The sequence below is a fragment of the Pimephales promelas genome, chromosome 16 (assembly GCF_988280905.1).
Source record: "Pimephales promelas chromosome 16, fPimPro1.hap1.1, whole genome shotgun sequence".
Lineage (NCBI taxonomy): Eukaryota > Metazoa > Chordata > Actinopteri > Cypriniformes > Leuciscidae > Pimephales > Pimephales promelas.
The window spans coordinates 3189585-3205663 of NC_142784.1; the positions used below are offsets into that span (position 1 = coordinate 3189585).

The following is a 16079-nucleotide window of genomic DNA, read 5'->3' on the forward strand; positions in this document are numbered from 1 at the left end:
GGGTCAAACACAGTATTAGTATGGTGTTCCTAATAATCCTTTAGGTGGGTGTAAAATGCTTGCCTAATTATTCTGAGAATTTAGTTTAATTTAAACCTTTAAAAGACAAGCAAAAGTTAGCAGTAATCTTTAAGCAATAAATGTCTTGATTAAATGGTCAGCAGTCATTGAAAAAAAATAAAAATGAGGTACACCTCCAGGTACACCACCAGGTACTCCACCAGGTACACCACCAGGTACTCCACCAGGTACTCCACCGGGAACACCACCGGGAACACCTACACATTCAATTGTCATTAAAATCTTGATGAAACTGAAGTAGCTACAGATCTTTTCCTCCATACTGTGATGTATAACTGAGTGTAACATTATCAAAAGAGATTTTTTTTTATGGCACATAAAACTGAAGGCAGATTAGCATGAGTGAGTTTTAAGATAACCAAATTAGAAAAGTCCTGCATACATGACAGTGGTTTTCAATCCTGGTCCTGGGGACCCACAGCTCTGCACATTCTGTCACATCTTTTATCTGACACACTCAGATCACCTAATGAGCTGATGATCTGAATCAAGAATGTGTTCAATCAGGAAGACATACAAAATATGCAGAGCAGTGGGTCCTCAGGACCGGTTTTGCGTAATTACATTTTGATTAAAAAAGTATATTAAAAAAAAAAACATATAAACCAACAAACCACTCACGATAAGATCTACAACATGCATTTAACAAACTGAGAATTTTCATTTCATGCTGACTTTATTAAACATTGATTTCAGTTTAGGAGGGAAAACATCTTGCAGAGTTTAGCTCCAACCCAATCAAACACCTGAACTAGCGAATTAAGTTGGATTTCTAGAAACAACCAGCAGGAGTTGGAGCAGGGTTTGGACCAAATACTGCAGGAAGGTGACCCACCAGGAACAGGATTGGGCACCTCTGGTCTAGAGATTATCTAATGCAGGGGTTTCCAAACTCACTCCTGGAAGGCCACTGTCGTGCAGAGTTTAGCTCCAACCCCAATTAAAACCCCAGTAAGACACAGGCTGAATCTGAAATCACCCCCTATTCACTATTCCCTAAGTTAGTCCCCTGATACCGTTCACTTGAAGGAGTGAATGAAAAGGAGTGAGCAAATTCAGACAGCCGTTGAGCGTACATCGGTTGTACACTCGTTTTTGCAGTGCAATGTGGGATTGAGTAAGTGCACTTAATAATGTCCACTGTGACGCCACTACAAATGGCTGTCCCCTTAAATAACACACTATTTGAGGGTATGGGGGGGCGATTGATTAGCTGGTTCAGGTGTGTTCAGTTGGGGTTAGAGCTAAACTCTGCAGGACAGTGACCTTCCAGGAACGAGTTTGGAGACCCCTGATCTAATGTGGTGAAATTTCTGTTTGTTTTTAAAAATTAAAACCATTTACCGTATTTAGGTGGTTTTGCCCCGGTTCCATATCCTGAGAAAATATTGAATCTATGTTTACATTGCTGTACAATTAAGAAAATATTTCCTAATTTTGTAGCATAATGGGTAATGACTTAACCTTTGTAGTGTTTCTCAGATAAGGTTATAGTCATTAGCAATCAATTCTCAGCATAACACAATTCATAACCACCTAGTACACCACACAATGCAACTCGCCTAGTACACCACACAAATGCAACGGTGGCCCTCCTCTTTTCTCTCCTGTCACAGAGGCTTCCAAATATATCTCCTACCACCTGCCCCTTCTCCCCATCTTCAACAATCAACAATGTAATTTTCCTTTAGTAGAATATCCTGCTAGACAACAATTCTTTAGGCAGACATTCAAGGAATAATGTATTGCTTTTTATTACCCTGTGGTTGGTGGGGATGGGGAATCATCCACTTCATTCTGCTGGACCAGTCTAAGTCAGGTAACAGTCAGTCAACTACTGGGAACCTCAGAGTTCGATTCTTGTCCCTCTCTACTTCTTCATATACACCAGCTCTGGCACCTATCATCCAGGCAGATGGATTTTCCCTCCACTGTTATGCTGATGTCAAGCAGCTCTGTTTCTAATCCTAGTATGATAATCACACAATGGCTGCATCTTAACTTGCCTGAGCCTGGATGCAACAAAACCGCCTCCAACTCAGCCTAGTGACGACTGAGCTCCTTTCCTTGCCACTCCGGCCGGTCTAATTCAACACAGCATCATCACTGATCTAGGCTCATTGACAATATAAGATCAGACCCTTTCTGTCTGAACTCCTTGTCCAAACTCTTGTCATCTCTAGACTGAAGAATGCTCTTTTAAGTGGCCTTACAGCTTGCTCAATAAATCCATTGTAAGCAATACAGATTGCAGTGTCACATTTGGTTTTCAATGAACCCAACAATCAGACTGCATGTTACACCAAGGTGTCAGCTTCAAGACTATGATGCTTAGCTACTAGTTTAGAACTCGGCGTGTACTACGACACATCACGTTGTTTTCTCACTGGGATGAAAATTGTAGTGTACTTTATTGGCTGAATATTTGAAAATGTAATAATTTCACCTCCAGTGGGATATCCAGTTCCTGTTCCAACTCCACCCAGGACTCCCCCAGCTCCGCCCAGACCTAATGACAGAACAAATGCAATTAGACTAAGGCTATGTTTACAATGTACGATTCTGAAGAGAAAACGCAAATGTGGCGTTGCGTTATCATTATTCTGCGTTTAGACGAGCATTTTAGGTGGGAAATCCGCGTGCATATGGTAACGCAAAAGTGTGTGAAATTCAATGTAGTATGCACTCCAGGCGGCTAGGTGGCAATGTGGAGCACTCCCACACAACAACACCAAGTCCACGCGCCTGCGCACAACCTTCACTGTCAAGCAGACTTTTGCGTTTTTACCCTTTAGATGGGAACGCGGCGGTGGAGCGTTTTTAAGATTTCCACTCTAGAGAGTGGTTTCACTTTTTGCATTTTTAAGCCCCAAAAACGCCATCGCGGTGTAAACGAGTCGCCTGGTTCAACCAGATTCTAGTACATTTCATTTGTACATAGAGTCTGGCCTCTCTCCATTGAGAAACGTTTACTTCCTTGTAGGCGGGTTCACTATTAAAGTTCAAAACTATTGGATCTGCCCAAAGTCACTCACGATCTGCCATAACCAATCGCTAACGTGTGGTCGTGAGTGACGTATGTCATGCGCCGAAACGGCTGGAACACAAGTCCGAATGATCAGAGGATTATGTTTACAATAGGATTTCAGTCAACGAGCGCCACAGGTTTTGTTAATCTAGGAACAATTATTAATTCAAAATGTATATTTGACACGAAGGACAGTGATATATTCATTCAACGGTTAGCTGTGTCTAATCATTACAAATTCGCCGCTGTGGTCGTTTCCTGATCTGCTGCAAATGCTGTAGCAGCTACAGTGAATGATCAGTCTCGTCTCTATCTGCAGATGTGTAATAAACAACAATTTTTCATATTACGTCTTATTGTTTCTTAATTACCTTAATTATGGTCTTCAAAGTATGTGTTTGTACATTTTTATATGGCATTTTTTTTATTAAAACAAATTAACCATTGCCATCTAAAACTGAAAATCTTTCTCCGCTGCCATTACTGAACTCAAACTGATGCGCTACATCAACGTCATCGTTCTCAGCCACTCCCTCTATTCGCTGATTGGTCCTACAAAAAATTGATTTCTGGAAAACTAAGGATATGCAGCAATCCCAGACGTAGTTACTGAAGGAAAATGAAATTGAGCGGAAGTGCGTAGGCGGGCGCAGCCAGGCTAGTAAACGAAAGGCACATCCAATAAAATATTTTTTCGTTTTCACCCGAGAGCGTTCTCATGTAAACAGGACCTTTAGGGAGGTAATACTGCCATGGCTGTAACAGTTTTTAACTAGCAAATAAAACAAAAAACAAAATAGGTATCGCTAAAATCTTAGCAAACCAAATTTTTATAAACCATAATAAAAAATAGAACATTTCCAAATTTCAAGGCTCTGTAACTGCTCTTTATGTCTTTCCATCAACACATTCTTACTTGTAACCCCCTTGTAACCCCCATCAACACATTCTTACTTGTTACTAGTAAACCCCCAACCCCCCGAATGTAATTCATATTCTATGTGCCCATTACAAGTCACAAACGTGCCACAGAACTAAACAAAGTGCACCTGTGTAGTTTGGAGGTATGAGCTTTTATCAGTGTGGCAAGCAGGGTGGGGCCGAGAGCTGTGGAAACGGAGCGATGCCGGTGGTGGTGACCAGTTTTGAGTCACATGAATGATCTCCAGAAGGATAAAAGGAGGTGGAAGGTGAGAGAGGACCAAGCCTGGACTTTGTGTTGTATTAGTTTATACGGCAGTCATCTGTGAGGGGCTACCACTTCACTTCACTTTCATTTTCTTTATATTTATTTGTGATTAAAGTTGTTGAACCTTTGCGGGTTCCATCCGAGTCTGCCTCCATGGAAACTCAATGGGATGGAGTGACTTGCCAGGTGGACAGCAGCAACTTCATCCCCCCCCCCCCCCCAACAAGTCACTCCAGCCTATCGCCTCAAGTGTCCACACTGCCACAAAAAGGTCCACAATTTACTACACCTGAGAATAATATCCAGGGGCTGTTCTTAACTTACTTAGGGGTCTGGCCCCAGCTCCAGTCTCATACTCCATAAAACAAAAGTGGAGCCAAATCCTTTCACAGCAGCAAGCTTAATTTGAGGGAAGCCATGTAGTATTAATGAGACAAGCATGCTCAGTCGTGTTTCCAATTAATTGAGCATGAGCTATATTTTCAAACATCCAAATCCAATCTGTTTCAAGGAACATGGTTACAGTACAAAAAAAATGGATTTATGCGTTCAAAGCCTAAAGTAATTTAACAAGCTATTTATTTTGGTGTTGAACAGACTCTTCAGATGTTAAATAGATGTTTTTTTTGTATATGGCTAGGCAAGCTTGAATACAATGTAAACCAGAATAAGTAAAATTACTGAAGAAATCATATATAATCTCTCTAAATGAAAACGTTGTTGTTCACCTCATTTCAAACTCAGTAATTTAATTTGTCATTTGTTTTAATATCCTTGTTTACTCACAATGTAAACAGCTGTTATGTTAATTGCCTAATATTACCTGGTCTCTGAAGCCCAGGGACAAATCCAGTCCCTCCTGGTAGACCGCCACCACCACCCAAACCTAGATGAAGAATTTTGATTTAGAGGAGACAATGCAATGTTCCTAGTCTCTGGTGTATATTTAAATACTCAGCTAATATAAATACCATATTTAAGAGCTTTGGCACCAGCAGGGTATCCTTAAACACACAAATATAAACAGATGAGCATTAAAATGTAAAAAAAAAAAAAAGATTATGTCTAACATGTCAGCTAATTCAGTTTTTCCATCATGCTTTCCAGAATAAAGCATTGATACCTCCAGCTCCGGTTATTGGTACTCCTCCAGGTACTCCTCCTGGGACTCCTCCTGGTACTCCTCCTGGGACTCCTCCTGGTACTCCTCCTGGTACTCCTCCTGGTACTCCTCCTGGTACTCCGAAACCTGTTCCTCCTGATACTCCTAAGGCCACAACAGCATTATCTTTGACTAAGCAATACTCTACTGGCAGCACTGTATGTATGTACGGGTAGTAATTTAAATAGTTCATATTATAATATCTCTACAATAATTGTCTATTACAAACAACATTCCAGCACAAATATATGGCACAATAAAAAGTGCCAACTATTTTTCTCATACAGAGCATTGCCAATGCACTCTAGACAGTGTCTAAGAAAAGAGTCAATCAACCTCATACCGTATTTAGGAGGTTTGACGCCAGCTCCTAGCCCTGAAAACATTGATGATCACTGTTATGAAATATTAACCAGAAATAAACTACATCGAGAAACAAAATGAGCTTAAGTTGTGAGAAATTGAGACAAATCAACATATACTGCACCTCCAGCCCCAGGCACAGCTCCAGGTCCTCCGATCCCAGCAACAGAACCGTAGCCTGGGAAAACACCAGCCCCTCCTGCTGCTCCTCCTACAGACAAGTCATGGGCAGCCAATCAGTGTCATTTTGCACACATAATGTCTGGTAAAAGTAGCACTTTTTACTCCTTAGCACCAACTATCCCAGGTGCTTGTGATGTGAACAGATTCATTTTTGGACTTTTTGGAAATTATACTTTGTTTATTATTCTCTCTTAAATATATCATGGCAAACCATGATACTCTGATGTACAGTGAAACATACTCAGAGTCAGAGATGTATAGTAACGAAGTAGAACTACTTAAGTACTAAAATGCTGTATCTGTACTCTACTAGAGTATTGTTTTTTTCTCATACTTCTACTTTTACTTCAGTAGATATTTTCGATGAATTTAATACTTTTACTTCGATATTTTTTTTAAAGTTCTGCTAGTTACTCGTTACCATTTGTAAAAAAATTACGAATCATTCGTTGCAAGTTGGCTTTCATGCTGCTTAAATCGCTCGCCAGTTTTATAGGGTAATGATTGACACACACATTGTCAACTAATGCAGGGGTTTTCCTGCAATGACATTTTTTTGGTGGCCGCCAAATTAAATTTGTATCCCGCCAAAGCGCCTTATTTGATTGCTAGTTCAAACTTTTGACTGCTTTCTTTAATAATTACATGACACAATACTTGTACATTTACTTTTAGTACTTAAGTAGTAAATTTTAAAATAAACTACTTGCAATGCTTAAGTACAAAAAATGTTGAATACTTTAGTACTTCTACTTAAGTGTGGTGCTTAAAGAGCACTTCAACTACTACTCAAGTCACTTTTTTGATAGAGCACTTGTACTTTTACTCAAGTCCGGGTTTCTAGTACTTTATACATCTCTGAACATACTACTTAATGATTACTATCTTAGTGTACCAGGATATTTACTTGACACTTAAAGGTTCTTCATAGATCACTGGCAAGATCTAGGTACTACTAAGTTCAAAGATCCCTAGCAGCCCATTGAGGCAAGTTCTTGCTGTTATCCTTGCTTCAACTAAAACCTGTACTGTACATACAATCTCTGAATTAAACCATGCACCGATAAATTGTAATTAATACGTTTCTTACCATATTTAGGAGGCTTCACTCCACCTGGATACACTAAAATAAAAGGAATTGGTAACGTAATTTCAATATAATGTTAATAATTTACAATTATTAACATAGTTAACCTTCATATTTTTTATTTTAATTTATAATAAAATTACTAATATTTTTTATTAGCAGCATTTTTACCTCACAACATGAAGTTTGGCTTTTGTCAGATGCAATATTAGTCTGATGTAAAACTCACCTCCAGCCCCTGGTGCTGTTCCAGGAACTGCTCCTGCTCCCCCTGCTACTCCACCAATTGGTACACCACCTGCACCTAAGAAAAAAGACACAAGTTGTTTGAGATCATCTTTTTTCAAATGTCTTAATATTTGTAAAATATTTTAATAAAATATGCAGTGAACCACTTTTAAAAAATGGCTCTGAGACTCTCAATCCAAGCTAATATTGAATCCAATAACACCCATTTGAGATTTGATGAGAAGGAGCAATTTACAGTTGTGCTCGTGGATATTTTGTTAACCAAGTGCCTCAAAAAGCTAATTAGTTTCAATTGTTTGTTCCCCCTCACCTCCTGCTCCAGGGTACAGTCCTCCAAAACCAGGCCCACCACCAGCTCCACCTGCCCCACCTAAACCTAGGAGATCAGAGAAGAATACATTATAAGATGCTTTGGATATCTGGCCTTAGACTGAATCATTCAAATCAATCTTACCGTATTTAGCTGCTTTGGCTTGAGCGGGCGTCAGACCTTGTAAAGAAAGCAGAAATAAATGTTTTGAGACTCTTTGACCATTGTAATGCAATATACGAGAAAAATGTTAGAGATATGAACATTATGCACATAACTGGCCATGCCCAAATTAAATGGACTAGAGATACCAATAGTCCAACCTCGAGGGTTCGGGACATGGTGGAGGATTCCACTGAGCCCAACCCTCAGCCAAGTCCTCATCTCCTGACTCAAGCTCATGTTGTTAGGATTGACATCTGTTACGATTGATCTGATCAGCAGGGGGAGCCCTGAATAAAACGACTGGGCGGTCATGAGAGGGGCCAGCGTGCTCAGCTGGAAACTCCACGGCTTGGGGGTTTGAGAGGAGTGAGGGGCGCACAGGGATTGGGTAATGGGCAAGGAAGCCCTCACTGTGGTCTTCAAGTCATTCAGGCTAATCGTCGAAGTAGCCCTCTTTTGGGGTTGGCCAAAAGAAACACTAGATCAAGGCATAGGTAAGGGGACCCCACCTCGTTTGATTAATAGGAGTCTTTACCGTAACACCGCGATGGTCACCTCAAGACATGAATTTTTAGGTTTCGTCAGATGCAATATTAGTATGATGTAAAACTCACCTCCAGCCCCTGTTCCAGGAACTGCTCCAGCTCCCCCTGCTACTCCACCAATTGGTACACCACCTGCACCTATGAAAATAAGAAGTTGTTTGAGATCATCTTTTTTAAAAAGTCTTAATATTTGTAAAATATTTTAATAAAATAAGCAGTAAACCACTTCAAGAAATGCCACTGAGCCTCTAAAATACATCCAGTAACTTTTGATCTCGCGGGCAATCCAAGATAGTGGCCAAACTAACTGTGGCACAAATTTTAAAGCTAATATTGAATCCAATAACAGCCATTTGAGATTTGTTGAGAAGGAACAATTTACAGATGGGCTCGTGGATATTTTGTTGACCAAGTGCCCTTTAAAAAGCTAATTAGTTTCAATTGTTTGTTCCCCCTCACCTCCTGCTCCAGGGTACAGTACTCCAAAACCAGGCCCACCACCAGCTCCACCTGCCCCACCTAAACCTAGGAGATCAGAGAAGAATACATTATAAGATGCTTTGGATATCTGGCCTTAGACTGAATCATTCAAATCAATCTTACCGTATTTAGCTGCTTTGGCTTGAGCGGGCGTCAGACCTTGTAAAGAAAGCAGAAATAAATGTTTTGAGACTCTACGATCATTGTAATGGAATATATGTGAAAAATGTTATAGATATGAACATTATGGACAAAATTGGCCATGTCCCAAATTAAACGGACTAGAGATACCAATCGTCCAACCTCAATGGTTCGGGACACGGTGGAGGATTCCACCGAGCCCAACCATTTCGGCAACCCAGGCAAGTTCAACCATCAACTCTGGATCAGGCTTGGCAACACAACTCTCCCAGGAGGAGGAAACGCAGCCGAGTCCTCATCTCCAGACTCAAGCTCACTCTCTGATGCTACGATTGACATCTGGTCAGCAGGGGGAGCCCTGAATAAAACGACTGGCCGGTCATGAGAGGGGCCAGCGTGCTCAGCTGGAAACTCCACGGCTTGGGGGTTTGAGAGGAGTGAGGGGCCCACAGGGATTGGGTACTGGGCGGGAAAACCCTCACTGTGGTCCTCAAGTCGTTCAGGCTATTCATCGAAGTAGCCCTCTTTTGGGGTTGGCCAAAAGAAACAATAGATCGAGGTATAGGTAAGGGGACCCCACCACGTTTGATGTATAGGAGTCTCGACCGTAACACCGCGATGGTCAGTTTTACCTCACAACATGAATTTTTAGGTTTCCTCAGATGCAATATTAGTATGATGTAAAACTCACCTCCAGCCCCTGTTCCAGGAACTGCTCCAGCTCCCCCTGCTACTCCACCAATTGGTACACCACCTGCACCTACGAAAACAAGAAGTTGTTTGAGATCATCTTTTTATAAAAAAAAGTCTTAATATTTGTAAAATATTTTAATAAAATAAGCAGTGAACAACTTTAAAAAATGACCCTGAGACTCTAAAACACAACCAGTAACTTTGAGTGGCTTGATCTCCGGCGCTAGTCTGTCGTTGTCTATTGCAGGAGTAGTTTTTATTTATTATTTTAATCAAAATCCAAGACCGTGGCCAAACTAAATGTGGCACACATTTTAATTGAACTGATGAAATGCCAATAACTGCCATCAGAGATTTGACGACAAAGCAGGATTAACAGTTGTGCTCGTGGATTTTTTGTTTCCCAAGTGCCTCAAAAAGATAATTAGTTTTGATTGTTTGTTCCCCCTCACCTCCTGCTCCAGGGTACAGTCCTCCAAAACCAGGGCCACCACCAGCTCCACCTGCCCCACCCAAACCTAGGAGATCAGAGAAGAATACATTATAAGATGCTTTGGATATCTGCCCTTAGACTAAATCATTCGAATCAATCTTACCGTATTTAGCTGCTTTGGCTTGAGCGGGTGTCAGACCTTGTAAAGAAAGCAAAAATAAACGTATTGGGACTCTACGATCATTGTAATGGAAGATATGTGAAAATGTTATAGATATAGACATTATGGACAAAACTGTCCATTTCTCAAATTAAATGGACAAGAGAAACCAATCGTCCAACCTCGAGGGTTCGGGACATGGTGGAGGATTCCACCGAGCCCAACCCTTTCGGCGACCCGGGCAAGTCTAGCCATCAACTCTGGATCAGGCTTGGCAACACAACTCTCCCAGGAGGAGGAAACGCAGCCAAGTCCTCATCTCCAGACTCAAGCTCACTCTCTGATGCTACGATTGACATCTGGTCAGCAGGGGGAGCCCTGAATAAAACGACTGGCCGGTCATGAAAAGGGCCAGCGTGCTCAGCTGGAAACTCCACGGGTTGGGGGTTTGAGAGGAGTGAGGGGCCCACAGGGATTGGGTAATGGGCAAGGAAGCCCTCACTGTGGTCCTCAAGTCATTCAGGCTATTCGTTGAAGTAGCCCTCTATATGGGTTGGCCAAAAGAAGCAATAGATCGAGGTATAGGTAAGGGGACCCCACCTCGTTTGATATATAGGAGTCTTGACCATAATGCCGCAATGGTCCTATTCCAGAAATCGGAACATGAGTCATCCACAAACGCTGCTTTAGTGTGCTGAATGCCCAGACACGTGATGTAGTTTTTGTGGCCCTCAGTCTGTGTCAGGGAACAACCGCACCCAGAAACACACAGGTGATATGACATCTTGAAAAAGACGCAGTCACACCTGTGTTACTCTCTCAGAAAATAGCTTTTCTAAGGTGCCGAAGCACACAGGAGAAATGGCCATGGCAAACACTGGCAAGGCAAGGTGTAGCCTGTACAGCGAAGCACCACTCTGTACGCCCTCTAACCAACCAACAATCAAAGATTGAAAGCGCTAAAAGCTCACGACAACCACTGTCTCGCAATCACTGTCTCGCAATGTCACACCGACACCAGATGAGAGGCTTCTTCCAGAAGAGGTCAACAAACTCGCTCGTTGCAAACCAACACTCTTCAGAGACACACAGAACTGTTTGGCTCCGAAGCGAAAGCCAAATGGTACGTACATCAGCTTCCTATTTATACACGAGCTGCGCGGTAGAACGCAAGATGCAAATCTCGCATTTAAGATGCAAATCTCTATTTGAATATGATTGGCTCCCTGGTGTGATCCCAATAAGTCTGTGACGTCGACGTAGCATTGAACGTGACCGACTGAAAGGGAACTAAAGTTGTTTGTAATACTTCTCTTACCATATTTAGGAGGCTTCGCTCCACCTGGATACACTAAAACAAAAGGAATTGTTAAAGTAATTTCTACAGCTATTAATATAGTTTACCTTAATTTCTTTATATTAACACATTTTTACCTCACGACATGACTTATAGGTTTCGTCAGATGCAATATTAGCTTGATGTAAAACATCGGTTCCCAACAGGGGGGGTCGCGGCCCACAAGGGGGCCTCAGCGAGCTCTGTTGGGAGTCGCGTCATTTCAAGTCGCGTCAAAATTTAAGAAGTTTTGAGCAATGAGCATTAAATCAAATTTTTTAACTTTATTTTGTTCAAAATTTATATAATGAGTGAGTTCATTATGAATCCATCAATCCGTGTTTTTGTCTTATCCTGAACCACTATGTTACACCTACATTGGGACTATTTTACACTGTTTCGGATGACTGCCGCTGCGGAGTAGCCCAGTACCTGCGTGACTCGTCATCAGAGATTTATAGTAACGAAGTAGAACTACTTAAGTACTAAAATGCTGTATCTGTACTCTACTAGAGTATTGTTTTTTTCTCATACTTCTACTTTTACGTCAGTAGATATTTTCGACGAATTTAATACTTTTACTTCGATATTTTTTTTAAAGTTCTGCTAGTTGCTCGTTACAATTATAAAAATTTTACGAATCATTCGTTGCAAGTTGGCTTTCGTGCTGCCTAAATCACACGCCAGTTTTATAGGGTAATGGTATTGATTGACACACACATTGTCAACTAATGCAGGGGTTTTCCTGCAATGACATTTTTTTGCCGGCCACCAAATTAAATTTGCGTATTTGATTGCTAGTTCAAACTTTTGACTGCAAGTTTATTATCGCTCGCTAAAGCACCAAAAACGTAAAAAATAAAGCCTCACAAATAACTTGCAAGTATTGAGGCCCCAGACAGCAGTCATTTAGTAATAGCCTATATTCTTTCTTTTTTTTTTTTTACCTACACACCAGTGTGAATATTTTTGTTTTTGCATTTCAAATAGAGCCAATATATAAGCTTCTCCTAGGCTTACGTTTTTAAATTACAAAGGGCCTACTGATGTTTTTGTTATATTTTCAATATTATAGGCAATTATTTGTGCATAAACATCTGGTTATAGTAAACATACCATTTGTTTGAAAACAACATATTTTGTCATCCTTCCTGCAAGCTTACAAGAGCGTTAATATCATTAAATGTGAATGGGGGGTCCAAAAATATTTTCTTTGGAAAAAGGGGGTCTCAGACAAAAAAAGGTTGGGAACCACTGATGTAAAACTCACCTCCAGCCCCTGGTGCTGTTCCAGGAACTGCTCCAGCTCCCCCTGCTACTCCACCAATTGGTACACCACCTGCACCTACGAAAAGAAGAAGTTGTTTGAGATCATCTTTTTTTTAAAGTCTTATATTTGTAAAATAAGCAGTGAACAACTTTTAGAAATGACACTGAGACTCTAAAACACATCCAGTAACTTTTGAGTGGCTTGATCTCAGACGCTAGTCTGTCGTTGTCATTTGCATTTATTATTATATTTTTAATCAAAATCCAAGATCATGGCCAAACTAACTTTGGCACAAATATAACTGCCATCTGAGATTTGACAACAAAGCAGGATTTACAGTTGTGCTCGTGTAACCCCTCCACCCGGGTCCAACTCGACCTGCCCCGAGCGGGCCTCGAACCCGGGTCTCCGGCATGAGAGTCGGGCGCTCTAACAAGGAGGCTAAAGACTGCAGCATCTAGCGTCTGTCGCTAGAGCGCCTATTGAGATCGGGTAGTGAGGTTTACTTGCACAGCAACTACTAGCTGGCCTCCCCCTAAACCTCACTCTCATCCGGGTCACGGCACCAATGTAACCCCTCCACCCGGGTCCAACTCGACCTGCTCCGAGCGGGCCTCGGACCCAGATCTCCGGCGTGAGAGTCGGGTGCTCTAACAAGGAGGCTAAAGACTGCATCTGTCGCTAGAGCGCCTATTGAGATCAGAGGAGTGATCCTACTAGCTGGCCTCCGTTACACTCGTGGATATTTTGTTAACCAAGTGCCTCAAAAAGCTAATTAGTTTCAATTGTTTGTTCCCCCTCACCTCCCGCTCCAGGGTACAGTCCTCCAAAACCAGGCCCACCACCAGCTCCACCAGCCCCACCTAAACCTAGGAGATCAGAGAAGAATACATTATAAGATGCTTTGGATATCTGGCCTTAGACTGAATCATTCAAATCAATCTTACCGTATTTAGCTGCTTTGGCTTGAGCGGGTGTCAGACCTTGTAAAGAAAGCAGAAATAAACGTATTGAGACTCTACGATCATTGTAATGGAAGATATGTGGAAAAGGTGGGGAAGAGGTTAGGAATAGTATTAGGATAAGGGCAATGTTTATTTGACAGGAAAATAGTTCTAGGACTGATAAAAATGTGAACTTGGAGGCAGACTGCAAAGATTGAGAATGTCATTTGGGAAAGGGCTGTTACTGACAACAACTACAGCCACAAGGCCCTGGTACTTCACTTATTTTATGATCTTCTGGATATATATTACACAGACAGACTTTTACCTCCTGTTGCAGGGTAGACCCCTCCGGCTCCTGGCACAATCCCAGCACCACCAGGAACTGCTCCTGCACCTGGAGCAAGGCAGAACCCATTATCACTCCGTTTGACATTGCCAATGCTCTACGAGGACCGCTGTCCTGCAGAGTTTAGTTCTAACCATGAACTTTTGCTTGTACTTTCCTGGGAACCATAAAGTCACTGAGTGGCTTGTTTGGGTGTGTTTGATTTGGTTTGGAATCAAAAAACCCTGGTATAGCTGGAAAAAACCCTGGGGTTGTTTTTTCTTTTCTTTCGTATCAGTGCAAAAGAGACGCAAATAACACATTTGATTTTTGTCATACAGACAAGTCTTATACATAATTCAAAACTGATAAATGTCTACTTTTATTTGTGTACATTTCTAATAAAAACAAAATGTCGAACTTTTCGTGAAATAAAGAAAATAAACATGCGCATGTTTTTCTAAAAATGCGACAGAAAATGAACCGTAACTCAGTGAATACTTGCCACACAGAAAAGCTCTTTAGAAAGCTTGAAGTGTCTACAATTTTAAAGGTTGGTTATTCATGATCATTTATGACCTCCTCACAAACAGCTTTCTACGGAGCCCCTCTAGTCCCACTTTGGTCAAAAAAATTAATTATAACTATCTTGTGGCCTCAAGATAGTAACTCGTGGCCTCAAGATAGTAACTCGTGGCCTCAAGATAGTAACTCGTGGCCTCAAGATAGTAACTCGTGGCCTCAAGATACTAACTCGTGGCCACAAGATACTAACTCGTGGCCACAAGATATTAACTCGTGGCCTCAAGATACTAACTCGTGGCCTCAAGATAGTAACTCGTGGCCTCAAGATAGTAACTCTTGGCCACTAGATATTAACTCGTGGCCTCAAGATACTAACTCGTGGCCACAAGATACTAACTCGTGGCCACAAGATATTAACTCGTGGCCTCAAGATACTAACTCGTGGCCTCAAGATAGTAACTCGTGGCCTCAAGATACTAACTCGTGGCCTCAAGATAGTAACTCGTGGCCACGAGTTACTATCTCGTGGCCACAGGGTTACTATCTCGTGGCCACGAGTTACTATCTCGAGGCCACGAGTTACTATCTCGAGGCCACGAGTTACTATCTCGAGGCCACGAGTTACTATCTTGAGGCCACGAGTTAGTATCTCGAGGCCACGAGTTACTATCTAGTGGCCAAGAGTTACTATCTTGAGGCCACGAGTTACTATCTAGTGGCCAAGAGTTACTATCTTGAGGCCACGAGTTACTATCTTGAGGCCACAAGATAGTTATAATTAATTTTTTTTACCAAAGTGGGACTAGAGGGGCTCCGTAGCTTTCTTACACAAAACATGTCTTAATAATTTTAAATCAATTATTGTATAAGTGATTTTTTTATCAATATTGTATCATTCTACTAAACCGTCTGTCATTTAAGGCTAAGGCACACATATGTATCTCACCTCCTACCCCAGGAAAGAGTCTGCCAGTGCCTGCACCACCAATTCCAGTAACACCAGGACCAGCACCTAGTCAAACCGTGAAAACACTTTTTCAAGCCAAAACCATCGGTTTATCAGTTGATAATGTGATAGGGAAGACTGACTTGCCAAATAACCACTTATGGGCCACATGATAAATCAGGATATTAATCAGTGTACTCACCATATTTAGCTGCTTTAGCTTGAGCTGGTGTAAGAGCACCTGTTCCTGCTCAGAGGGAACAGTTTATTTGGTAACACTTCATGTTGATGGTCCATTTTCGACATTGTCAACTAGCAGTCATTAGAGTAGACTGTCTGCTTAATATCGGACAACACTGTATTTCGATGCTCCCCCAAACAGACTACCCAGATAGCAAACTGACATTGAATCAACGTGGAAATATGACATCGAAACAACGTTGATCTGACATTGTTTTGCT

The 16079-nt window shown here is 41.5% G+C and overlaps 1 protein-coding gene across 3 annotated transcripts in view; it reads right to left on the bottom strand.

Annotated features, from left to right (window-relative positions):
• Positions 1-16079, bottom strand: part of elna (elastin a) — a 146415-nt gene that overhangs the window by 26975 nt on the left and 103361 nt on the right. For all 3 annotated transcript variants that reach the window (XM_039654104.2, XM_039654109.2, XM_039654108.2), the window contains 25 exons: positions 15821-15865; positions 15619-15684; positions 14148-14216; positions 13823-13858; positions 13679-13744; positions 12876-12950; positions 11588-11620; positions 10273-10308; positions 10129-10194; positions 9675-9743; positions 8966-9001; positions 8822-8887; positions 8432-8500; positions 7797-7832; positions 7653-7718; positions 7323-7397; positions 7097-7129; positions 5948-6034; positions 5804-5836; positions 5422-5565; positions 5270-5302; positions 5122-5184; positions 2528-2590; positions 1426-1458; positions 195-278 (listed from right to left, as the gene is read on the bottom strand). In XM_039654104.2, coding sequence (XP_039510038.2) covers positions 195-278; positions 1426-1458; positions 2528-2590; positions 5122-5184; positions 5270-5302; positions 5422-5565; positions 5804-5836; positions 5948-6034; positions 7097-7129; positions 7323-7397; positions 7653-7718; positions 7797-7832; positions 8432-8500; positions 8822-8887; positions 8966-9001; positions 9675-9743; positions 10129-10194; positions 10273-10308; positions 11588-11620; positions 12876-12950; positions 13679-13744; positions 13823-13858; positions 14148-14216; positions 15619-15684; positions 15821-15865 — 1482 coding nt within the window. The remainder of the gene's footprint in view (positions 1-194; positions 279-1425; positions 1459-2527; positions 2591-5121; positions 5185-5269; positions 5303-5421; positions 5566-5803; positions 5837-5947; positions 6035-7096; positions 7130-7322; positions 7398-7652; positions 7719-7796; positions 7833-8431; positions 8501-8821; positions 8888-8965; positions 9002-9674; positions 9744-10128; positions 10195-10272; positions 10309-11587; positions 11621-12875; positions 12951-13678; positions 13745-13822; positions 13859-14147; positions 14217-15618; positions 15685-15820; positions 15866-16079) is intronic.